The sequence below is a fragment of the Penicillium taxi genome (genome assembly GCF_028828555.1).
Source record: "Penicillium taxi strain IBT 34144 chromosome Unknown utg000002l_segment0_segment0, whole genome shotgun sequence".
Lineage (NCBI taxonomy): Eukaryota > Fungi > Ascomycota > Eurotiomycetes > Eurotiales > Aspergillaceae > Penicillium > Penicillium taxi.
This window is the reverse complement of record NW_026643204.1, coordinates 192364-211022: the sequence shown is the minus strand read 5'-3', so window position 1 is coordinate 211022 and position 18659 is coordinate 192364. Positions and strand designations below refer to the sequence as shown.

Here is an 18659-nt window from a genome sequence, read left to right as displayed (position 1 = left end):
GTATAAAATGTTACGTAGTCTTCCACTTAGCTATGGCGAAATTTGGTTTCATGCCTGCATCATACCTACCTAGGTATATGCATGGACAGTCCCTCGAAGTACTGTTGTGAGAAACTAGGGATAAAGATACAATGCTACAGGGATGTTTCGTGATTTGAAATACCGATTGATGGTGCGCATAACATACAACTTGATTTATGTAAAGCTTAATATTCGAACATCTCAGTCAGCTTCAGAGCATGTGAATTGTATAAGTATACGGGCCTTGCCTTACATACGTTACAGTTCTTCTTATAGCGACGCCTAAGTGAAATAGTTGTCCGAATTCCCCCTAGCATAACCACTAACAATCGATGAATATATATATGTTTTATCGGAAAATAGCTCTTTCAAGAATAGTATTGGCTATAACTCAAATCTATCCTCGATTAATTAGTATTTTCAGATAGCAATCTTCCGCCATGCCAGCACCGAAGAAGCCGGCCGCGAGGACTGCTAGTTTTAGCACAATTCTCACGATATTAGGCTTGATTGAGTAGTTATAGAAGGGTTCAGGGACTTAGTCATCTGACCTCCTATATATTATTTCTTATGCATTTTGGTAGAGCCATCGATGAAGAGAAATTGTAGGAATTTGATAGCGTCTGTAATGAAGTGTAATTTATGTATGTAAAGCTCAGTCACGTATCAAAACAGAACAATAATCAGGAACCAATCAACTGACTATTATCTGATACTGCATTCCAAGCTTTGACCCCCGCTTTTCAAAAGTCCCAACGTTGCATTTCAGATGAGACTAACGATCACTTGGGTAAAGATTAACGGATTTTTCAAGCTGATCTATCACGAATATTTTCGTCATTTGTTCAAGAAGTGCCAAACAGGCTCGAGAGAATAGCTACCAGGTGGAGTTTAGAATATCTCCCCTCTTATGTTACAGCTTCATATCTGATTGATTTTACCACAACCAATTGACTAATTGGTAGGTACTGAAGTACTTAAGTACTAATGTACTAAAATCACTGTATAATGCATATTTAGATACTCACCGGTGTAGTTTTGCCGTATGACTTAGGAGGCCAATAAGTGGATGCAACTATCAATGCAGTCTCGAGCATTTCCATACTAGAACTGCAGAAAAATCTTGGAAATTTGGAAGGTCCGTCAGTATTCCATACGGTGGTCTCCTTCATAGCCCATATCCATATGATGGATAATATTTGAAAACCGCACCTCCACTGAACGGCAAAATAGATATGAGCTCACCTACCTAGGTAGATAAAGCCTTGAAGGCGGCTGTACCGTGAGAATAGGCGAAGTGGATCAGGACGTATTCTATCTATAGTTAGTTTACGTGGTGGATACGTAGAACACAGGCTCTGATCTAGGCCTGGGCATGTCGAAATGCCCACGGGTCTATAACGTGCCCAAGCCAAGGTTTGTACCATTTTTAAAGGTCTCCATGTACTTACGTGGCTAATGTAGTATCATACCGAGGCATATCGCGGAGATCTATCCTATAAGGGGCGTAATCAGTTAAATTTACATAGCGATCGAACTATGAGATAAACACGCTTGCAGGAAGGCACATAGACTAGTACTAGTATTGCCGAGGTACATACTTTTATCAGCATCTTATAAGTCGATGTTCCAATCTTGGAAAGCTTCCAAGGGTGATGATGTTTACGAGGTCCAAGTTCAAATGATGCTCATTCTTTGTGCCAAGATGGAAGCGATGATTTTAGAAGTATGGATCAGTTGAAGGCTTTTTTTCTTGAAGTTCTACGGTTAGGTAGCTCGTAGCCGACCAACGCAATGCGCAACGCGTGGACTTTAGAGCAGACGTGTAAACCGCTATCTTCTCATCTGGCAGCAGCCTAGTATTGCATCAGATTCCTCCACATCGCGCAACCCAGCTCTGCATTTTCCATGACATAACTATAACCACCTGGGGAATTCTTCCCTATACGTAAGCCGTCCAAGGGGATAGCTAAAAAGGTTCTCCTGGCACTTGAGAGGTGAGACTACTGCACGAAGCCCGGTTTGCCGTCGCTGCTAGCACGGGCGCTTTCGACTTTACGCCCGCATTCGAGGACGCCGTTCTCTGCATCGTCCCCTCGGCCCTCTTTCTGGTTGTGGCCCTACAGCGTCTCTTCTGGCTCGCGAGACAGCCTCGCAAGATTGCCAAAAGCTACCGGCCAATCGTGAAACTGGCAAGTCATAATCATAAATCTTTTCTGGGTCCATTGGGTCCGCAAAAAACAACTACTGATTGGTTCAGTAACTGCAGGGATTGATCGGCGTCTATACGGCTCTACAACTTGCAGTATTGCTGTACTGGGCTCTGAATTCAGAGAAGTGGCATTTTTCTCAGTTGCGGACGTCGGCCGCCGTGCTCGCCTTCGTCGATGGAATTTTGCTCTTGTTCCTGTCTCACACCGAGCACGCGCGCTCGGTGCGACCATTTACCATCATAAATGTTTATTTACTCTTTACTTTGCTCTTTGACTGCGTCATCGCCAGAACCCTGTGGCTTGCCGATCATGACTCCACCATCTCGAGCCTCTTTACCGCAACTGTCGCGATCAAACTCTTTGTCATGACTTCGGAATCTTGGGAAAAAAGACCTATACTCCTGTCCCAGTACCAGTATCTCTCCCCAGAGGCAACCAGTGGCATACTGGCCCGGAGTGTTTTCTGGTGGCTGAATTCGTTGATGCGAACCGGGTTCACCCGCTCCCTCATCGATCATGATCTGCTTCCCATTCATGACAGCCTAGCGGCACGAACACTACCCCCCAAAGCAGGAAACTCGTTTAGTTCATCAAACCAGTCCAACCGCCATGCCTTGGCCTTCTCCACGTTGTGGGCCACCAAGTATATCTTTCTGGCTGGCGTGGCACCCCGGCTTGCATTGGCAGCTTTCAAGTACACGCTGCCCTTTCTCATTACCAGGACGACTCCCTGAGCGGCCGATCCGTCGCAGCCGGATGCAATTGGATGGGGACTGACGGGCGCATGGATGCTGGTCTTCCTTGGGCAAGCGATTTCAAACGGCTTTTATTACCCAGATGACATATCGATTTGTCACTTCGATTCGCGGCAGTCTCTGCAATTTGATCTACACCAAGACATTGGATCTCAGCAGCACGGCTCTCGACGAGTCCGTGGCGGTATCGCTCATGTCCACGGACACCGAGAGTATCTGCCAAAGCGCCGCAACCTTGCACGAGCTTTGGGCCTCGCCGATCGAGTCTGCAGTCGCCATCTTTCTCTTGTACAGGCAGCTTGGCCTTGCCGCGCTGGCCCCGGTCGTTGTAGCAATCATTGACACTACTAGCATGTTACAGCTTGCCCAGTTCATTGGCATGGCTAAGAGGAGATGGATGAGGGGTATCCAAACGCGGGTCGATGTAACGGCTTCTGTCCTCACATCCATGAAGGTTAGCATCTAGCGCGAACACATGGTAATTGATGTCAGGTTACAGTACTAATCGGTTCGTTGCAGGAAGTCAAAATGCTTGGCTTGTCAGATATTGTCGCGAACATGATCCAGAACCTCCGCGTCACAGAGCTGGACTTGTCCAAGCAGTATCGCAGGCTGTTAGCCATACAGACTTTCATTGGTAGGTACCCCAGTTATGAGCCCTTGTTATCCCGCGTTTTCAACGTGTCGTCACGCTGCTACTAACTCCTTTGACTGAGTAGCAATGAATACAGCGACCATCGCTCCTTTGGCGACCTTTGTAACCTTTGTTATTATTTCCAAGAGCACTGGTCAGCCCTTGAACACGGAGTCTGCTTATACTTCCCTCTAGCTGATATACCTGTTGTCGGACCCCATGGTTGTCGTATTTCGTACCATACCATTCGTCAGTGCCGCTCTCGCGTGCTTTTCTCGCATTCAAAACTACTTGTTGTCTGAAAGCTGTACCAATTACAGACTGCCCTTGAGCAAGCGGGATAATCATCCAAGCCAAGACGATGAGAAAGGAGACACGCTTGTGGCAATATCAGGAGCCACTTTTGGCTGGGTTCCCGGAAAGCCAGACATCCTTAACGACACCACCTTTAATATCCGCAGGTCTTGCTTCACCTTCATCTTCGGGCCTGTGGGCTCGGGTAAGAGCACCCTCATGAGAGCCATTTTGGGAGAAGCCCCGCTCCGAGCGGGCTTCATCCATGCCGATCCCGGCAACATTGCTTTTGTTGGTCAGGAGCCCTGGATCCAGAACCTGACGATACGCCAGAATATCCTAGGTCGTGTCAGCTACGACGCGGAATGGTACAGCAAAGTGGTCTACACGTGCGGGTTGGAGCAGGATATTGGCGAGCTTCCAGACGGAGATGCGACGATGGCGGGCAGCGCGGGTTTTTCGTTGAGCGGCGGCAAAAAGCAGCGGCTCGCCTTGGCCCGAGCCGTCTACTCCAGAGAAAAGATAGTTTTGTTAGACGATGTCTTTGCTGGACAGGATACGGCCACCGAGGAGCACGTCTTCCAGAATCTTTTTGCCGAGACGGGTCTTTTCCGGCAGATGAGCATAACTGTGGTCTGTGTCACGAATGCCATCCATAGACTCGCCTATGCCGATCATGTGGTCGCTCTGGATGTGAGCGGCCATATCGTGCACCAAGGCTCATTCGCCCAACTTCAATCCGATACAGATTATTTACATGGGCTGGCAGACGAGCAGAACGGCACAATTGACGCATAGGACACAGCTAAAGCTTCGGTGCAGTATCGCCACAAAACTGTTCCAAAGGGCCGATACGAAAATGATGCTGGTCAGAACAGCGACAACTCTGAATCGGCCGGACAAGTCCTCGGCGAGTTTGCCACATATGCATATTACTTTGGCTCCGTCCCTGTATGGCACACCATACTGTTCGCTTCCCTCATAATTCTGTACGCGGGAGGTGATAAGATGACGGCACTCGTACTCAGCTTCTGGACGGACACTGGGGAAGAACCCGGCCAAGCCACCAATGATTACTACCTTGGGCTCTTCGGAATGCTCACTGGGCTCGCTGTCTTGGGTATCACAGGGACCGCTTATTTCTACCTGGTCGTCATGGTGCCTTTGAGCTCTGAGGTTCTCCACGCTCGGCTTCTACATTCCGTCATGAATGCCCCTGTGGCCTTCTTCTCGCGCACCGACGTCGGAGTCACCACAAATCGCTTCAGCCAGGACATGTCGGTCGTCGACACCGAGCTGCCCTTCGCCTTTGTAGATTTATGCGTCAATTTTTCCCTCATCATCATGTCGGTCATCCTGATGTGTGTCTTTTCTGGGTATTTTGCAGCCACAATTGTACCTTTTGTGGCTTTTTGCTGGTGTAAGTTTTGACAGCCCGCCCCTTCATATGACAAAAAATCATGGCACGAACCCTAAGCTAACTATGCTATACGTCAACAGTGCTGCAAAAGTTCTACGTACGGACGTCTCGGCAGATCCGACTGTTTGATCTCGAAGCCAAATCTCTCCTCTTCACGCAGTTTTTTGACCTTTTCCAGGGCCTGTCCACGGTGCGAGCGTTCGCGTGGGGGCCGCGCTTCATTGAGCGGTACCTGGACCTTCTCGATGCCTCGCAAAGACCCTTTTACTTGCTCTTCTGCATCCAGCGCTGGCTGGGCCTCGTGCTCGATCTAATCTCCGCTGTCTCGTAACCGTTATGATGATCCTAGTCGTGGAGCTACGGGCGCAGCTGTCGGCGCACGGCCACGTCATCATCAAGGATCTTGTGGCCTCATACGATGCGCGCAGCGGCGGCGAGCCCGTCCTGCGCGGCGTTAGCCTCGGCATTCCCGCCGGTGCCAAGGTCGGCATCTGTGGCCGCAGCGGGAGCGGCAAGAGCTCGCTCTTGGGCTGCACTCTGCGCCTCCTCGAAGTCGGCCCCGGCTCGCGCATCACCATCGACGGGGTCGGTATCACGACGCTACCACAGCAGACTGTGCGCGCTGCAGTGGCTGTTGTGCCGCAACACCCTTTCTTCTTGAAGCATACGAGCCTCCGCGACAATCTTATCGTCCTTCACCGACAGCAGCAGCAAACCGACGACGACAAGATCCTCCAAGTCCTGCGCCGGCTCAAGATGGACGATATCGTGGATCGCCTGGGCGGCCTAGACAGCCTACTGGACGCCGATCAGCTCTCGCAGGGCCAGCGCCAGCTCCTGTGCATTGCCCGGGCTATGCTGGCGGACAAACGGATCATCCTAATCGATGAGGCCAGTAGCAACGTCGACGAGCGGTCCGAGCGGCTCATAAGGGATATCATGCGCGAGCAGTTTGCCAGCTGCACCGTCATTGCCGTTGCGCATCGCCTCGGTGCTGTCGTCGACTTCGATCGTGTTGCTGTCATGGGCGGTGGTCGGCTCTTGGAATGGGATAGTCCTCATGCCCTCCTGAAACGGGATAGCGAGTTTAAGAGGCTTTGGCATCTTGGGGGGAGTTAAAGAAGCGGTAAGATATTTAGGTCTTGTGTGTCTGGCCTTCTTTTAAGCTCAGGGCTAAGATCCACATCGCATCGGCGGTATTTTCATAGTATGCTCTATCAACTACCAACGTCGCGCTAGGTGTATATAGGACCTATGTTTATGATCGTGCATATATACCTGCCGTCCAGCAATGCCAGGACCCTGCAAGTCGACATGGGACCGGTGCAGCTCGAGAGGGTCGTTACGTCTCCGAACGCTCTCCCCGCTCTCTACCTTCAAAAATCAACCACCTTGCCGCCCGCAGCTGATATCATCGACCCTTTCTCCCACAATACTTTGGATATGATCTGTTTCTGAATATTTTATAGGGAAAAGGCTATATTAAATTGAATCCAGAATCTATAGATGTCTCACGTCGCCCGGAGTTGAATTACCCCTATAGCGCGTATATCGCGAAAGAGGGCCTCTAGCGAGCAGTGCTATTGTCACCAAGAAACAAATCGGCTTCAGCTTTAGTCCTCTCTCACGCTTTGAACAGTCTTTTCTTTCTAACTCTTACATCATGAGCGACCTACTTAGACGCTTACTATTATTCACGCTAACAAATACTACCTAAAACTTATCCTCCAGCCAAGACTTGAGTAACTACGTGACCCCTAGCGTGATGTAAGCTTTCAGTGATGATTACTCAAAGTTATTACGGATGAATATCCCTATACAATATCTTTATATCAATGTTCATTGTAGGATTGAGATTGAAGTATATAAGTGGAGCTTGCACATTATTTTGTGAGAGCAAAATCATAATGGTCTTTTGTTAGAAGCGTTTAGAAGATAATTGCAAGTATTCCCCTTAACAGAAGCTAGTAGTGTGCTTTCGTAAAGCTTCCAAGGCTTCAAGTTCGTGAAAGGGGTGTAACGCTTGCTCCCTTTCTAGAAGATTGTAGATGCTCTTCCCAAGCTTTTGACTGACCAGATCGTTGAATTATACAATCTTGGCTCGAAATTCACGTCGAGTCCCTAGAATATCGCAAAGTTCTTCCACCAACCTGCTCTTGCCGGACTCAGACAGTCGAGAAAATCTGTAGATTGCCTAGACTGGATGTAATACTAGCTAGAAGGGCGGATTCTTCGTGTTGAACCTATAGGACCATATAGAATATAGTGTTTTCCATGACTTTGTCTAAAAATAAATAGAGAAAAAGTGGGGGAAGTGAATATATTCCATTGGCTCTTTCTCAGCGCCACATCCGCGAGATACTCTATCTATCTATCAAGTTTAGACCTTCGGTCTGAAAAATTGTTACAGCATATACCCTTGTGCGCCCTGATACATATATACATTAGATAATACCCTTGTGCGCTCTGATACATATACATTAGGCATGGCTTTTCAAAATTTCCACTGCGTCTTGGCCTTCTCAGCGATAAATGCCATGCCTGGAACACGGTAGTCGTCGCGCTCGACGTACGAGGTAACATTTGCGTCAAATACAAAGTTCTCACCGACACCCTGGTCATTCAAGGTATACGCAGGCCATACCGGGTACCCTTTCAATCCATGATTATTAGGATCAAGGTCAGTCGCAAAAGAGGCCCAAATGCGGCTCATTAAGGTTGAGACCTCGACGTAAGCCGGCCTGTCAATAAGGCTCCCATTGAAGGGATTCGTAGTGTAGCCGATACCATCGATATTGTTAAAGACCCAGGCAACTTCCTGGTAATGTGTGACGCCAATGGCCGCAGCTTCACCTGCAGGCTTGACATTGAACCGGTAGCTATAGGCTGTGATATTGTTCTTGGCAAATTTTTGAACCACCTCACGCCGGGGGAAGTGCTCGACCATGTCCCCAAAGAAAGCGGCGATGCGCTTCCACTGGGTGCCGTACGTGGCCTCCTCATCGGTAGTCAAGGCATGCTCTGCGGGGATGCCGATCCCAGGTACGTTAGGGTATAAGTACTCGATCATGGTGATGGTCTCGTTATCTGGGCCTCCCTGCGCAACAGCAGCGTGGAACTCCTCGTCCGTGTTCACTCCTGAGGGGCCGATGGACGTTCCCTCATCTGTGTTGGTACCGTAGAGGATTGGTACCTTGACGAATCTACCCTCGGCAATCTGCACGCTCTGGTAGTCTTGCAGGAAGTCACCGTCAATGACAGAGATCCAAGGACCCAAACCGGTGCCAGAGATCCAAGTATCTGTGATATTCAGAGCAGTATTTAGGGAATCGAAAGAAAGCCCCCTGAGACACTCTAGAGGGCTAGTCGCGTTAGCACACCCTGTGCTACTAGTAAGATTGCTGTATAGATCCTCGCTGTAGCCATCCGGGTCGGGCGTCGCATATGGCCATCGCTCAAGTGGGCCGCCGGACTCCATAATTACCGCACGGAAGAGATTGTCATCTCGGCCACCATAGGCAGTAAGGTGGCGGCCAATGGCGATGCCTCCGGCACTCTCACCGAACAAGGTAACTTTGCTAGGATCTCCTCCAAACCCAGCGATATTCTCCTGAATCCAATGGAAGGCAAGGCGCTGATCTCGTAGCCCGTTATTGGCCGTGCCATTTGCCTTGACTTCCTTGCTCCAGAGGAAGCCAAATGCAGACAGACGATAATTCAGAGACACGGCGATGATCGGCTTGCTTGCCTCGACAGACTTTTGCACCAAGCGGGAAAGGTTGTATCGGGGATCAACAGTACCTCCTTCGTAAAATCCACCACTACTCGATGTCAGATTATGGACAAAGATTGCGCTATAGGTATCATAGTAGGGTTAACCTTACCCGTGAATCCAAACCAGGACAGGAAGCGGTTCTGAAGGTATGCCAGCCGGGCGGACAACATTCATGGTAAGACAGTCCTCAGAAGACTCGAAGTAATTAGAGTCCGACTAGACTCGGTGGATAAGATTAGTATATCGAGTGGAATACCTGAGTTAGAATTCTCGGGTTTTACTTACGCCATAACCCACACACTATATGACTCGAAGTTAATAAACTGTATTTAAGAGCGATAGCAGCTAACATGGCATTTCTTACAATAGGCGAGTACTCTGTGGCATTTCGAATTCCCTCCAGGAGGTATTCAGATTGACTGGGGCTCTGAATCTCAGGTCTCCAACAGGCGGTTGCGCATATGGGATACCGAGGAACTGATCTTCGTGATAGTGGGCATTATAAGTGCCCAAGTATGTTCCATTTCGCGTCGTGGCACTCGGCGCATAGCACGAAGTAGCACTAGCAAGAGGCAGCAGTAAGCCAGCGAGCAAAGCTTTGATACCCATTCTTGCGGGTTCACTACAAGTAACAGTCACGTACGTATGTATGCCTGTATGCCTGTATGCCTCTATGTTTAATCGTGGAATGCGAATCTTTATATCATGACAAGTACTATAGGTTTGTCTTATCTGCGGCAGTGTCGGCGCAACTTAAAAGAGTGGAGCACTGATAACGATATTCTGAGTTATTCTCGCCCCCATATTCCCACATCCCGAAGGGAAGATAAGACCCTTACCCGATAAATTCAGCAGGCATTCCAGAGAATCAGGACGGAGGACTTATAGTTCATAGATACAGACATTAAATACAATAAACAGGTGACAAATCCATTTCATAGGATCTGGGACTTCACGATTATATCATCGGTTGATCAATCATTAATTTGTCGCCGACTCGCTTGGTTCCCGACCGCGAGTTCGACTTTTCGGCAGAGGCCCGTAGCCGATATTGATTCCTTGGCAAATAGGAGTCGGCTCGGGGATGGGTCAACCTAACAAATACCCGACCCACGAAAACCTATTACCTATATCAAAAAGTGTTGTGAATGTATCAATTCCTGTTGGAACCAATGGAATCTGGCTTGCTGAAGTGAATGAACTCGGGAAGTGAATGAAACTAGTGGAATCGGGGCATATCCGATTCCATCGCGGGAACTTAGAATGAACACACATCTTACCGCATAACTTATTACACGTACAACGTAGTAGTAATAGTGCGTCGAGATCCCTGTGAACCGACAATTCCCTAAGGCTGCGGAGTATTAATACCGTTCCCTCAAGAACTAGTTTTGATACTAATTCATACGTGTTGTTGTTCTATTCTATCTTCCTATCAGTATATTACCCAATAAAACTGGCAAGACATATACATCAATAGTATTTATATATGATATTTACTTGCAATGGATTCAAGTCAAATTCTCTTTCCGTTTGGGGGTCTATTTGTGTAAAGTCAATCTCCATATGGCCAATTTAAGATGGAGACAGGGAGAGGAATAGAAATTAGCAGATCACAAGCCATAAATCCATGGTGGCTTTCAGAAGAAACGGATGGAAGCGGGATGGTCTGACTGGACGGTAGCTTAGGTATGGAATAGCTAAATCAGTCTTGGGGCCCGATTTATCGAGTCAAAAAGTAGTGCAGTCCCTTTCTCTTCTTTTGCTATTGGCATGCTGTGAAAGCCACTTGGGCAACCACTACCGGAATGAGCTATTATTGGCGAAGTACATTGATAAGGCCTAGGAGCACCAAAAACTTTCTACGCTGGCAGCTTTTGGTCTACAATGCTTCAAGTACCAAGGCATTAGTCTAATAAGATCGCGCTACAAGGTAACTCAACAGACTTTATGCATCCGACGGTAGTTGTATGCAGCTACCAAAGCAACAACATGAAAAGCACCGCCAAGCACAGTAAATATATGCCAAAGCTGATGTGAATGACTCCAAATGTCAAAGGTCCCGGGGCTCAGTCTCTCTGGGAATCGACAGACGAAAACACTCACTCCAGTCAAGAGGGAGAGTGCTTCTGCGAGGTACCACCCAGCCCCAATTTCATTACTCGCCCGCGTCCAACCCAACTCAATCACACCTTGGAGGATAGGCAACATAGCAGAGATAGCGAGTAGTGAGAAGACACCTCCTCGCAGAGTCCTCATTTTGTTGCCTCCACCGCCGGTGTAACGGCGTGGGTTGCAAGAAGGCTGAGAAAGGCAATGGACTCTCTACATAAGCTGGCTGAACCAGCCCAGCGGCCAGGGAAGCAGGGGTTCCCCGGATAAGCTAGTTAGAGATTTGCCACTTCCTGATGTATTTAATTCTCTGAGGTCTTTGGACTCTTGGAGGAGTTCAAGAGTTGTTCTTGTCCCCAATTTACCCTAGTGGAATTGAGCCCTATGGGATACCACACCCACACACCCGTCCTCTGGTAGCCTTCTCATAATAGTTCTTCTCTTGTTTACGGTAGCCCAACCGCATTGGACTCTAACCCTTACAGCCGGTGTCAAACAAAGTGATGGCAGCGCCAATCGCCGAGAAAAGATTGAGCCCCCAATACACCCGCTGGATGAAGGGTCTGCAATAAAACGCGTAATACGTCATGGATGTATTAGCTCCAAGGGCAAGGAAGCAGATTCCGAGGATATCCATTCTGCCCTAGAGATGGTGGATATTGTAAGAGTGGCTTCTTAGGGTGTGAAATCCAGCACTTAGGCCAAAGCAGATGGCTGCCGAGGCTATGAAGGACCCGAAAGCAAATACATCGCCGCGGGCGAAATTAAGGTCTTGAGAGCGCGAGACAGTGATTCAGTGCAAAACCAATAGTAATGAAGGCCATTGATGTAATAGGTTGAATCCTGGTTGTCAAAGGCCCGATTCCATTTACAGTTAGTCTATTTTAGTCAGCATTGGAATCCCACCATTCCTACCATAGTTACACACACACACATACACTTTTCATACGCATACTGCACTCTCATTTGCCCACTAGAATCCACTATTCCTTTGGTAGTCAGACCTCCATTTGACATTACGTAATAGCCACATGATTTCCGGGAATTGATAGGGACACCCCAAAAAATTGATAGGGGCACCCCAATTATTATGTAACAACTTATTATGTAATATTCTCACCCCATCCAAAATTCCTAACGTATTCCCCGCAAATGTGAAGGGCTAAAGCCAATCTTAGTGTCGGTACACCTGTACCAAGTGTGGAATAGCTATTCGATAAAGGTGATGAGGCTAACGCCCACTTCTGACACATATCACAGGTAACGCTTTACGCCCCTATGATATCTTTGTGTCCTCTTGAAGTGGTTGTAAAGGCTGGTTTTCATTCTTAGTTTGCTATCTATTATAAAGTAACAATTTGATCACATGACTGCTTTGTTCCATATTCCAACACTTAGATTCAGAACTAGGTCACAAACTGTGAACAAAATTCTTAAGGGATGTGAAAGAGTCGGCATGGAGTTGAGGATGAAGGGTCCTCAAGTCACGTGATATTTATTGCACCAAAAGTATGCGTAATGGGCAGCCGAAAAACTGTCGCACACGTGATATTTGCCAAGCCTTACTAATCTCAATAGCATTACTAATTCAAATTAAGTTCAATTCTTCTAAGTCCGATTCTAACTACTGTAAATAAACACCTAGTGGATGATCGTGCTTCCGCCAAATTTTAGGCATCGTCCGCATGCTCCGAATAGTTTTAGCTTCATTAATCAGCTTCTGGGTTTGAGCCCTTTGGCTTTTGTCGCTCGCTTGGCGATATTCGAATATCTTGACTAAGAACGGTGAGCTCCAACGAACCGCTACTCAACACTATAGACAATCCACCGATCTGGTAGTGGATTCCTACTAGTTGAATATTGCGATTGTTGTGAAGTCTGCTTTTTCATTGATGAAAGAACTAGCTATTTATAGTATATGGGTGCCCCTCTGCCCTGGACGAATGTCAACATTCGTCCGAGACAGAAGAGACGGTGAAGACGGGACATTACTGTCGCGGATGCACATCGCTCAAGGGTGTCGTTTGCGATGAATGCATATCGTTCAAGGATGTCGTGATATACTAATCTAGTTCCCGAGTCACTGTCTCGGCAGAAGCTTTTTCGGCCGAAATACTTTCCGTCTGTTGATGGCCTTGTTTCTCGGCTGTCGCAACAGCTTTTGATATACTCAAGCCACTTCTTTGCAAACCTTTCTCCTTGATCATCAACCATTGATATAGTATCAAATTGGAATTGGCCCCAAGCTATTAATTGAGCTTGAATATCCTCCTCATCTTCCTCATCCTCCTCTATTTCTTCCTCACTATCTGATGCTGAAGAGGTATCGCTTTCATAATCTGGTAGTGGAGTAGGCTCTTTACCACTGCGTTTGAACTCTGGTTTAAGTTCTAATCGCTCATCCCGCCAAAAAGGACAAGTATCATGGCGGGAAACAGTATTAAAGAATTGAGGAGGTGGCGTCTTAAAACAGTAGATAATATGCTTACAGCATAAGAATCGACTAAGTAAGAAGGCAGGACAGGCACAAACCCATTGATAAGGATCTGTATGATGCTGTTTTATCTGATCTAGACAAACAGTTTTTCTTGCATCCTTTTTCCATTACCTTTTAAAGGCTTCTCTCCATCGTCCTTTAAAGATCCGCTGCTCTCTACCTAATATAGCCTTCATTTGATAGACCATATCAGGGACGAGACGACTTAGTAGAACTGTCGCTCGCTTAGCGAGCGTAGCTAGCTAGTCGCTCGTTACTGAGAATGGTGCTCGAGTTCTTACTGCAGTAAAAGGTAATTGGAGTTTACTGCAGTAGAAAGGAGTTGGTGAGCTTCAACAAACCACTACTCAACACCGTAGACAAACCACCAAGTGTAGTGGTCACTACAGTACTGAATATTGTGGTTGTTGTGAAGTCTGCTTTTTCATTGATGAAAGAACTAGCTACTTATAGTATATGGGCGCCCCTCTGCTCTGGACGAATGTCAACATTCGTCCGAGACAGAAGAGACGGTAAAGACGGGACATTACTGTCGCGAATGCGCATCGCTCAAGGGTGTCGTTTGCGATGAATGCATATCGTTCAAGGATGCCGTGATATACTAATCCAGTTCCGGAGTCGCTGTCTCGGCAGAAGCTTTTTCGGCCGAAATACTTTCCGTCTGTTGATGGCCTTGTTTCTCGGCTGTCGCAACACTTACCTAATGCTGATAAGTTGCCTGCTTTAAAGATCTCTTGGTGGGCCTGATACCTTCCATTCTGGAAATCTGCCTCATTTAGAAGCATTTGAGCTGAGGTAAGAGGATCATCATGGCGTCGCCAGTTCTTTGAGTTTGCCTTATGCCAGATATAATAGACCTGGTGCCTTGACACTTCCTTTCCTTTAGGATGCTCCCTAACCTGGCGGGAAATCTCTGCAGGAGCATGGGTCAAGACAAGGGAGTCAATAAGATCGTGTATGACTTGCGGAACTTGAAGATCTTTATAAGGCGGGTGCCAGTGATGTTGAATAGAAAGACGGAGGGTCCGATCAAGTAAGGATGGCTGTATAATAAGCTTACTTCCACAAGGAAATCGCTCTATACGGCGGCCATCTCTCTGTTTTTCAACTTCTACCTTAGATTGATAGCTTCGGGTATGCGCTTCATCCTGAGAGCAATGATATCTATACCGATGATATTGGGAATCAGTTGAGGTATGGCGGAATCGGAATCCACCTTCCTGCCAGATCAAATCTGAAAGACTATGCATTGCTATTCCCATCTCCTCTTTATCAAACTCAGAGCCAAATTTGATAGGCAAAGCATCAAGATCAAATTCAAAGTCATGATTAAGAGGCTGAGGCTGGGAGAGAAGCATAGTAAATTCATCCCAATCATCGCGCTGAAGAGAACGCTTCTTTGTATGACGATTACAAAGGCTTTTTCGCTTCCCTTGCTTATTAAGATCAAAATCCTCGGTCGGACGGGGATTACGGCATTTCGAGCAAAAAAAGGTAGTGGTATCCATGGTGCAGGGTAATTTTTAATGACGCGTGTATAGATAGGGCGTGTATAGATAGGGATGAACACCTAGACGCGATTGTAAACATTTACGCCAAGACGCTAAGCCTGATAAAAATATCACGTGCGCGACATTTTTCAGGAGCCCAGTCCCCCCATGTTATGTCAAATGGCCAGTCCTATTTTAGTCTAGTGTTCTTTATTAGTCAGCTTCCGTACGCTCTTTACTGTAGTAAGATTTACTACTGCGAATACACACACATATTGGAGATTGTGAAGTCTTCTGATTGGTTCCTATAATCCCACTTCCTCGCCCAAGTTGACATGTTACTTTATAATAGATAGCAAACTAAGAATGAAAACCAGACTTTACAACCACTTCAAAGGACACATAGATATCATAGGGGCGTAAAGCGTTACCTGTGATAGGTGTCAGAAGTGGGCGTTAGCCTCTTATCAACTTTATCGAGTTGCTATACCCACCGGTGTATCGACAGTTTCTTTCGTATCGGTAGCTGAAGGACTTGCTATCGACCCCATTGCTCAGTATCCTGCAGCTGCAGGACCTCTTTCAGGATCCCATCCGAGGTGAATGGTGTTTGCATCCTCTTCTTCAGGACGGAGCATCAGGTGGCTTTCACTACCAAGTAATTGATGCAACTAGATATGAGAGGAACTGCTCAGGTGGCTCATAGATGCTCTGCAGCATCCGAAAATCCGACTCTTTTATTGGTGGTTGCTAGACATGTTCATTGGGTTGGGTAAACCCATACCCAACCCAACCCAACCCACAATGGGCTGGGTATGGGTCAGAAATTTTACCCAAAACCCATATGGGTTGGATATGGGTTTGAAGTAAAACCCACACCCAGCCCATAAACCCATCTTTTTGCCAAGACTTTTATTTCACGTGATATTTGTCACCTAGTTAGTACTAGATTGAGGCAAAAATTAGGCACTAAGGCACTAATTACCCTAATTTAGTTTAGGTTGAGGCGAAAATCAGGCATTAAGGCATCAAAAATACCCATATGGGACCCATACCCAACCCATACCCACGTGGGTTGGGTTGGGTATGGGTATGGGTTTACCTTACCCCTGATGGGTTGGGTATGGGTATGAATTTTGACCCATACCCAACCTATGCACATGTCTAGTGGTTGCCTACCTAGCCATTTGCTATGTGTCTTGGGCACTTAGGTACTTGATATATACTATCAGCAACATAGATCAGATGCCTAGGTGGTTGGGTGACTGACTGTCTTTAACGTCGCTTCGAATTGATGGAGCGTCAATTTAATTGGTTATGAAGGGAAGGATGGAAATGTAATAAACCATCTATCGAGGAGTAAATACAATACAGTTCTAAGGGGATCAAAAATTTCATGGTGTAAACCTTTAGTCATTTCAGGCTCCCAATTTCGGATGAAGGGTGCAGTCAAATTTCAAAGCTAATATAGTCCCCACTCAACTTGCTCGTTCTTGACATCAACTTCACAGCCCATAACCCCCTTGGAACCAACCATGCCGTTACTGGCAAACTTTTCAACCGACGAGGTGATGATGTCAATAATGTCTTGGCCGCCAACATAGAAGTTGGTATTTCCCGTTAAGCCTTTACCCTGAACACCAAACTTAGAAGTGCCAGACTGAGCAATTGGGTACTACTCTTCCACAGCGTTTTCAACTTCATAGTGATATGGGGAAATCTCGTAGGCAGTGCAGTCAGAATGCATAGGTCAATTCAGCACAGAGAAAGAGAAGAACAAACTAAACCAACTGCGAACTGGAAATGTCGTCTAGAGAATGTAGGGGTAGGGTCAGAGAGTTGTGGAAGGATATTGTATTCTGTCAAAGGACCGATTCCAAGTTTAGTTTAGTGCATTATTAGTTAGCTCTCATACGTTCTTTACTGTAGCAAATTTTACTGCAGCGAATACACACACACATATTTTGACTACTCTGTTCCTATTTGCTCGCACGAATCCACTATTCAGTTCTCATTTGACATATTCGTACTATGAAGCTATGGTATATATGGTAGCTGGAACTATACTGCCGAAGCTAGTGATAGACCGCTTGCTTATAATAGTAGGGGGCATACTTCCCCGCTACAATAGGTATTCGGTTCAAGCGCATTTTTGAAGTTGATGGCTATTTGTTGGCAGTCAGTGACCAAGGGTGAGGCGTCGCTGGTCTCGTCCACAAATGTAGAAGTTCTGCAGTCATTGATTTGTGGCTGAGTCGGTCAGATCCGGCTTGCTAGCACCGTTGGCATTGCCGTTCCCTACATATGTATTGAGAGAGCTAGTGATAAGGTCTGACAGAATGACACCGCCAAAGATCAGGCCATCAAGTGTGCTGAGCCCTAGAGACTTTGAGAAGATGCTGTCGTAACATGTTCCATCTTCTATATCGCGGCAGCTGCTAGCTTTTCCCATCGGAATTAACAAGATAGTACAATTGAGAGTCATGAAAAGCCCAGTTGAGTTCATCAAGTCTGTACTCAGGTATATATCCTCAGCATTTTCCAGGTCGATTTCGATATCACAATCGTAGCCTGAGTTGATAATGAAGGCACGTGTCCCTGCAAAGGACCAGATATAAGGAATGGCATAGGCAAAGAGCGCTTTAGAAATGGTGCCCTCAACTGTGTAGATATCAGGTTGTAAGGGTGCTATGACCGCACCACTTGGTCGCATAACCTTAATGAGTTGACCATCCTTAAAGGTGTCGGTCAGTAAATCCAGAGTATAGTCTGAGGTCTTAGCCATTGAAAAGTCTTATGAGACTTATGCTGGTCTAGTTCGCGATGCCGTCAACAAAACTCATCCTGCTTTGCGATGGTCCAGTTTGAGCTGAAAGGTGTTGTATGTTAACAAGAGAAGAAAAAGAGAGGTGGCAAACACAATATAAAGAAAGAGAGGGATTTTTACCTTGATGTGTCCTAGAGGTCTTCAACTAAAGAAACACTGAGGATAACCAGCTCATGGCCCACATCCTTCAAATTGTTGGATGCGATAGTATGGCCTCCCAGTATGGGGCAAATTTGAAGACTAAGGAGATAATTTTGCGTAAGGCACTGGCGTGATATGTGACCTCAGTCGTACGGCTGAGTACCGAGTGCACTCCCAATCGAGATGCAGTTACACTAAGCTCAAGATCGATAGCGTAGTGGGAGATGAAGAAGGAGACCTAGGAGAAGCTCGAAAGAGAAGAAATCTGATGGTCTGATCTCAACTAGTTAGTTGTACACATTGTGCTGAGTCGGGTCACACCACTACACTAGATATCTGTATAGCTAGGCAAAGTCTTAGCGACTGTGCTAGAGAGCTCAATAAGGCCGTCTGCCGGACAGCCGAGGATTGATAAATGGACGATAATTTTTGGGTGGGTTGATAAACATGTAATGCGATTATAGTGCTAAACTCCATTCC

General features: G+C 46.7%; 5 protein-coding genes across 5 annotated transcripts; 2 read left to right on the top strand and 3 right to left on the bottom strand.

Moving 5' to 3' along the window:
- Positions 1-1815: 1815 nt before the first annotated feature.
- N7495_002003 (ABC transporter integral membrane type 1) lies at positions 1816-2968 on the top strand (the record flags this gene model as incomplete). Its single annotated transcript, XM_057204673.1, has 3 exons — positions 1816-1844; positions 2024-2204; positions 2291-2968. 3 exons carry the CDS (start codon positions 1816-1818, stop codon positions 2966-2968), a joined length of 888 nt encoding a protein of 295 aa, XP_057065280.1.
- Positions 2969-3071: 103 nt separating this feature from the next.
- On the top strand, positions 3072-6456 carry N7495_002002 (uncharacterized protein; the record flags this gene model as incomplete). Its single annotated transcript, XM_057204672.1, has 6 exons — positions 3072-3443; positions 3509-3630; positions 3944-4610; positions 4740-5337; positions 5418-5638; positions 5695-6456. The coding sequence occupies 6 exons, from the start codon at positions 3072-3074 to the stop codon at positions 6454-6456; spliced, it is 2742 nt and encodes a 913-aa protein (XP_057065279.1).
- A 1375-nt stretch (positions 6457-7831) lies between these two features.
- Positions 7832-9721, bottom strand: N7495_002001 (uncharacterized protein; the record flags this gene model as incomplete). Its single annotated transcript, XM_057204671.1, has 4 exons — positions 7832-9158; positions 9222-9328; positions 9406-9412; positions 9477-9721. The coding sequence occupies 4 exons, from the start codon at positions 9719-9721 to the stop codon at positions 7832-7834; spliced, it is 1686 nt and encodes a 561-aa protein (XP_057065278.1).
- A 1329-nt stretch (positions 9722-11050) lies between these two features.
- N7495_002000 (uncharacterized protein) lies at positions 11051-11861 on the bottom strand (the record flags this gene model as incomplete). The annotated part of the gene is made up of 2 exons (XM_057204670.1): positions 11051-11293; positions 11772-11861. 2 exons carry the CDS (start codon positions 11859-11861, stop codon positions 11051-11053), a joined length of 333 nt encoding a protein of 110 aa, XP_057065277.1.
- A 5586-nt stretch (positions 11862-17447) lies between these two features.
- Positions 17448-17996, bottom strand: N7495_001999 (glycoside hydrolase family 18 protein; the record flags this gene model as incomplete). Its single annotated transcript, XM_057204669.1, has 1 exon — positions 17448-17996. One exon carries the CDS (start codon positions 17994-17996, stop codon positions 17448-17450), a length of 549 nt encoding a protein of 182 aa, XP_057065276.1.
- Between the last annotated feature and the right edge of the window lie 663 nt (positions 17997-18659).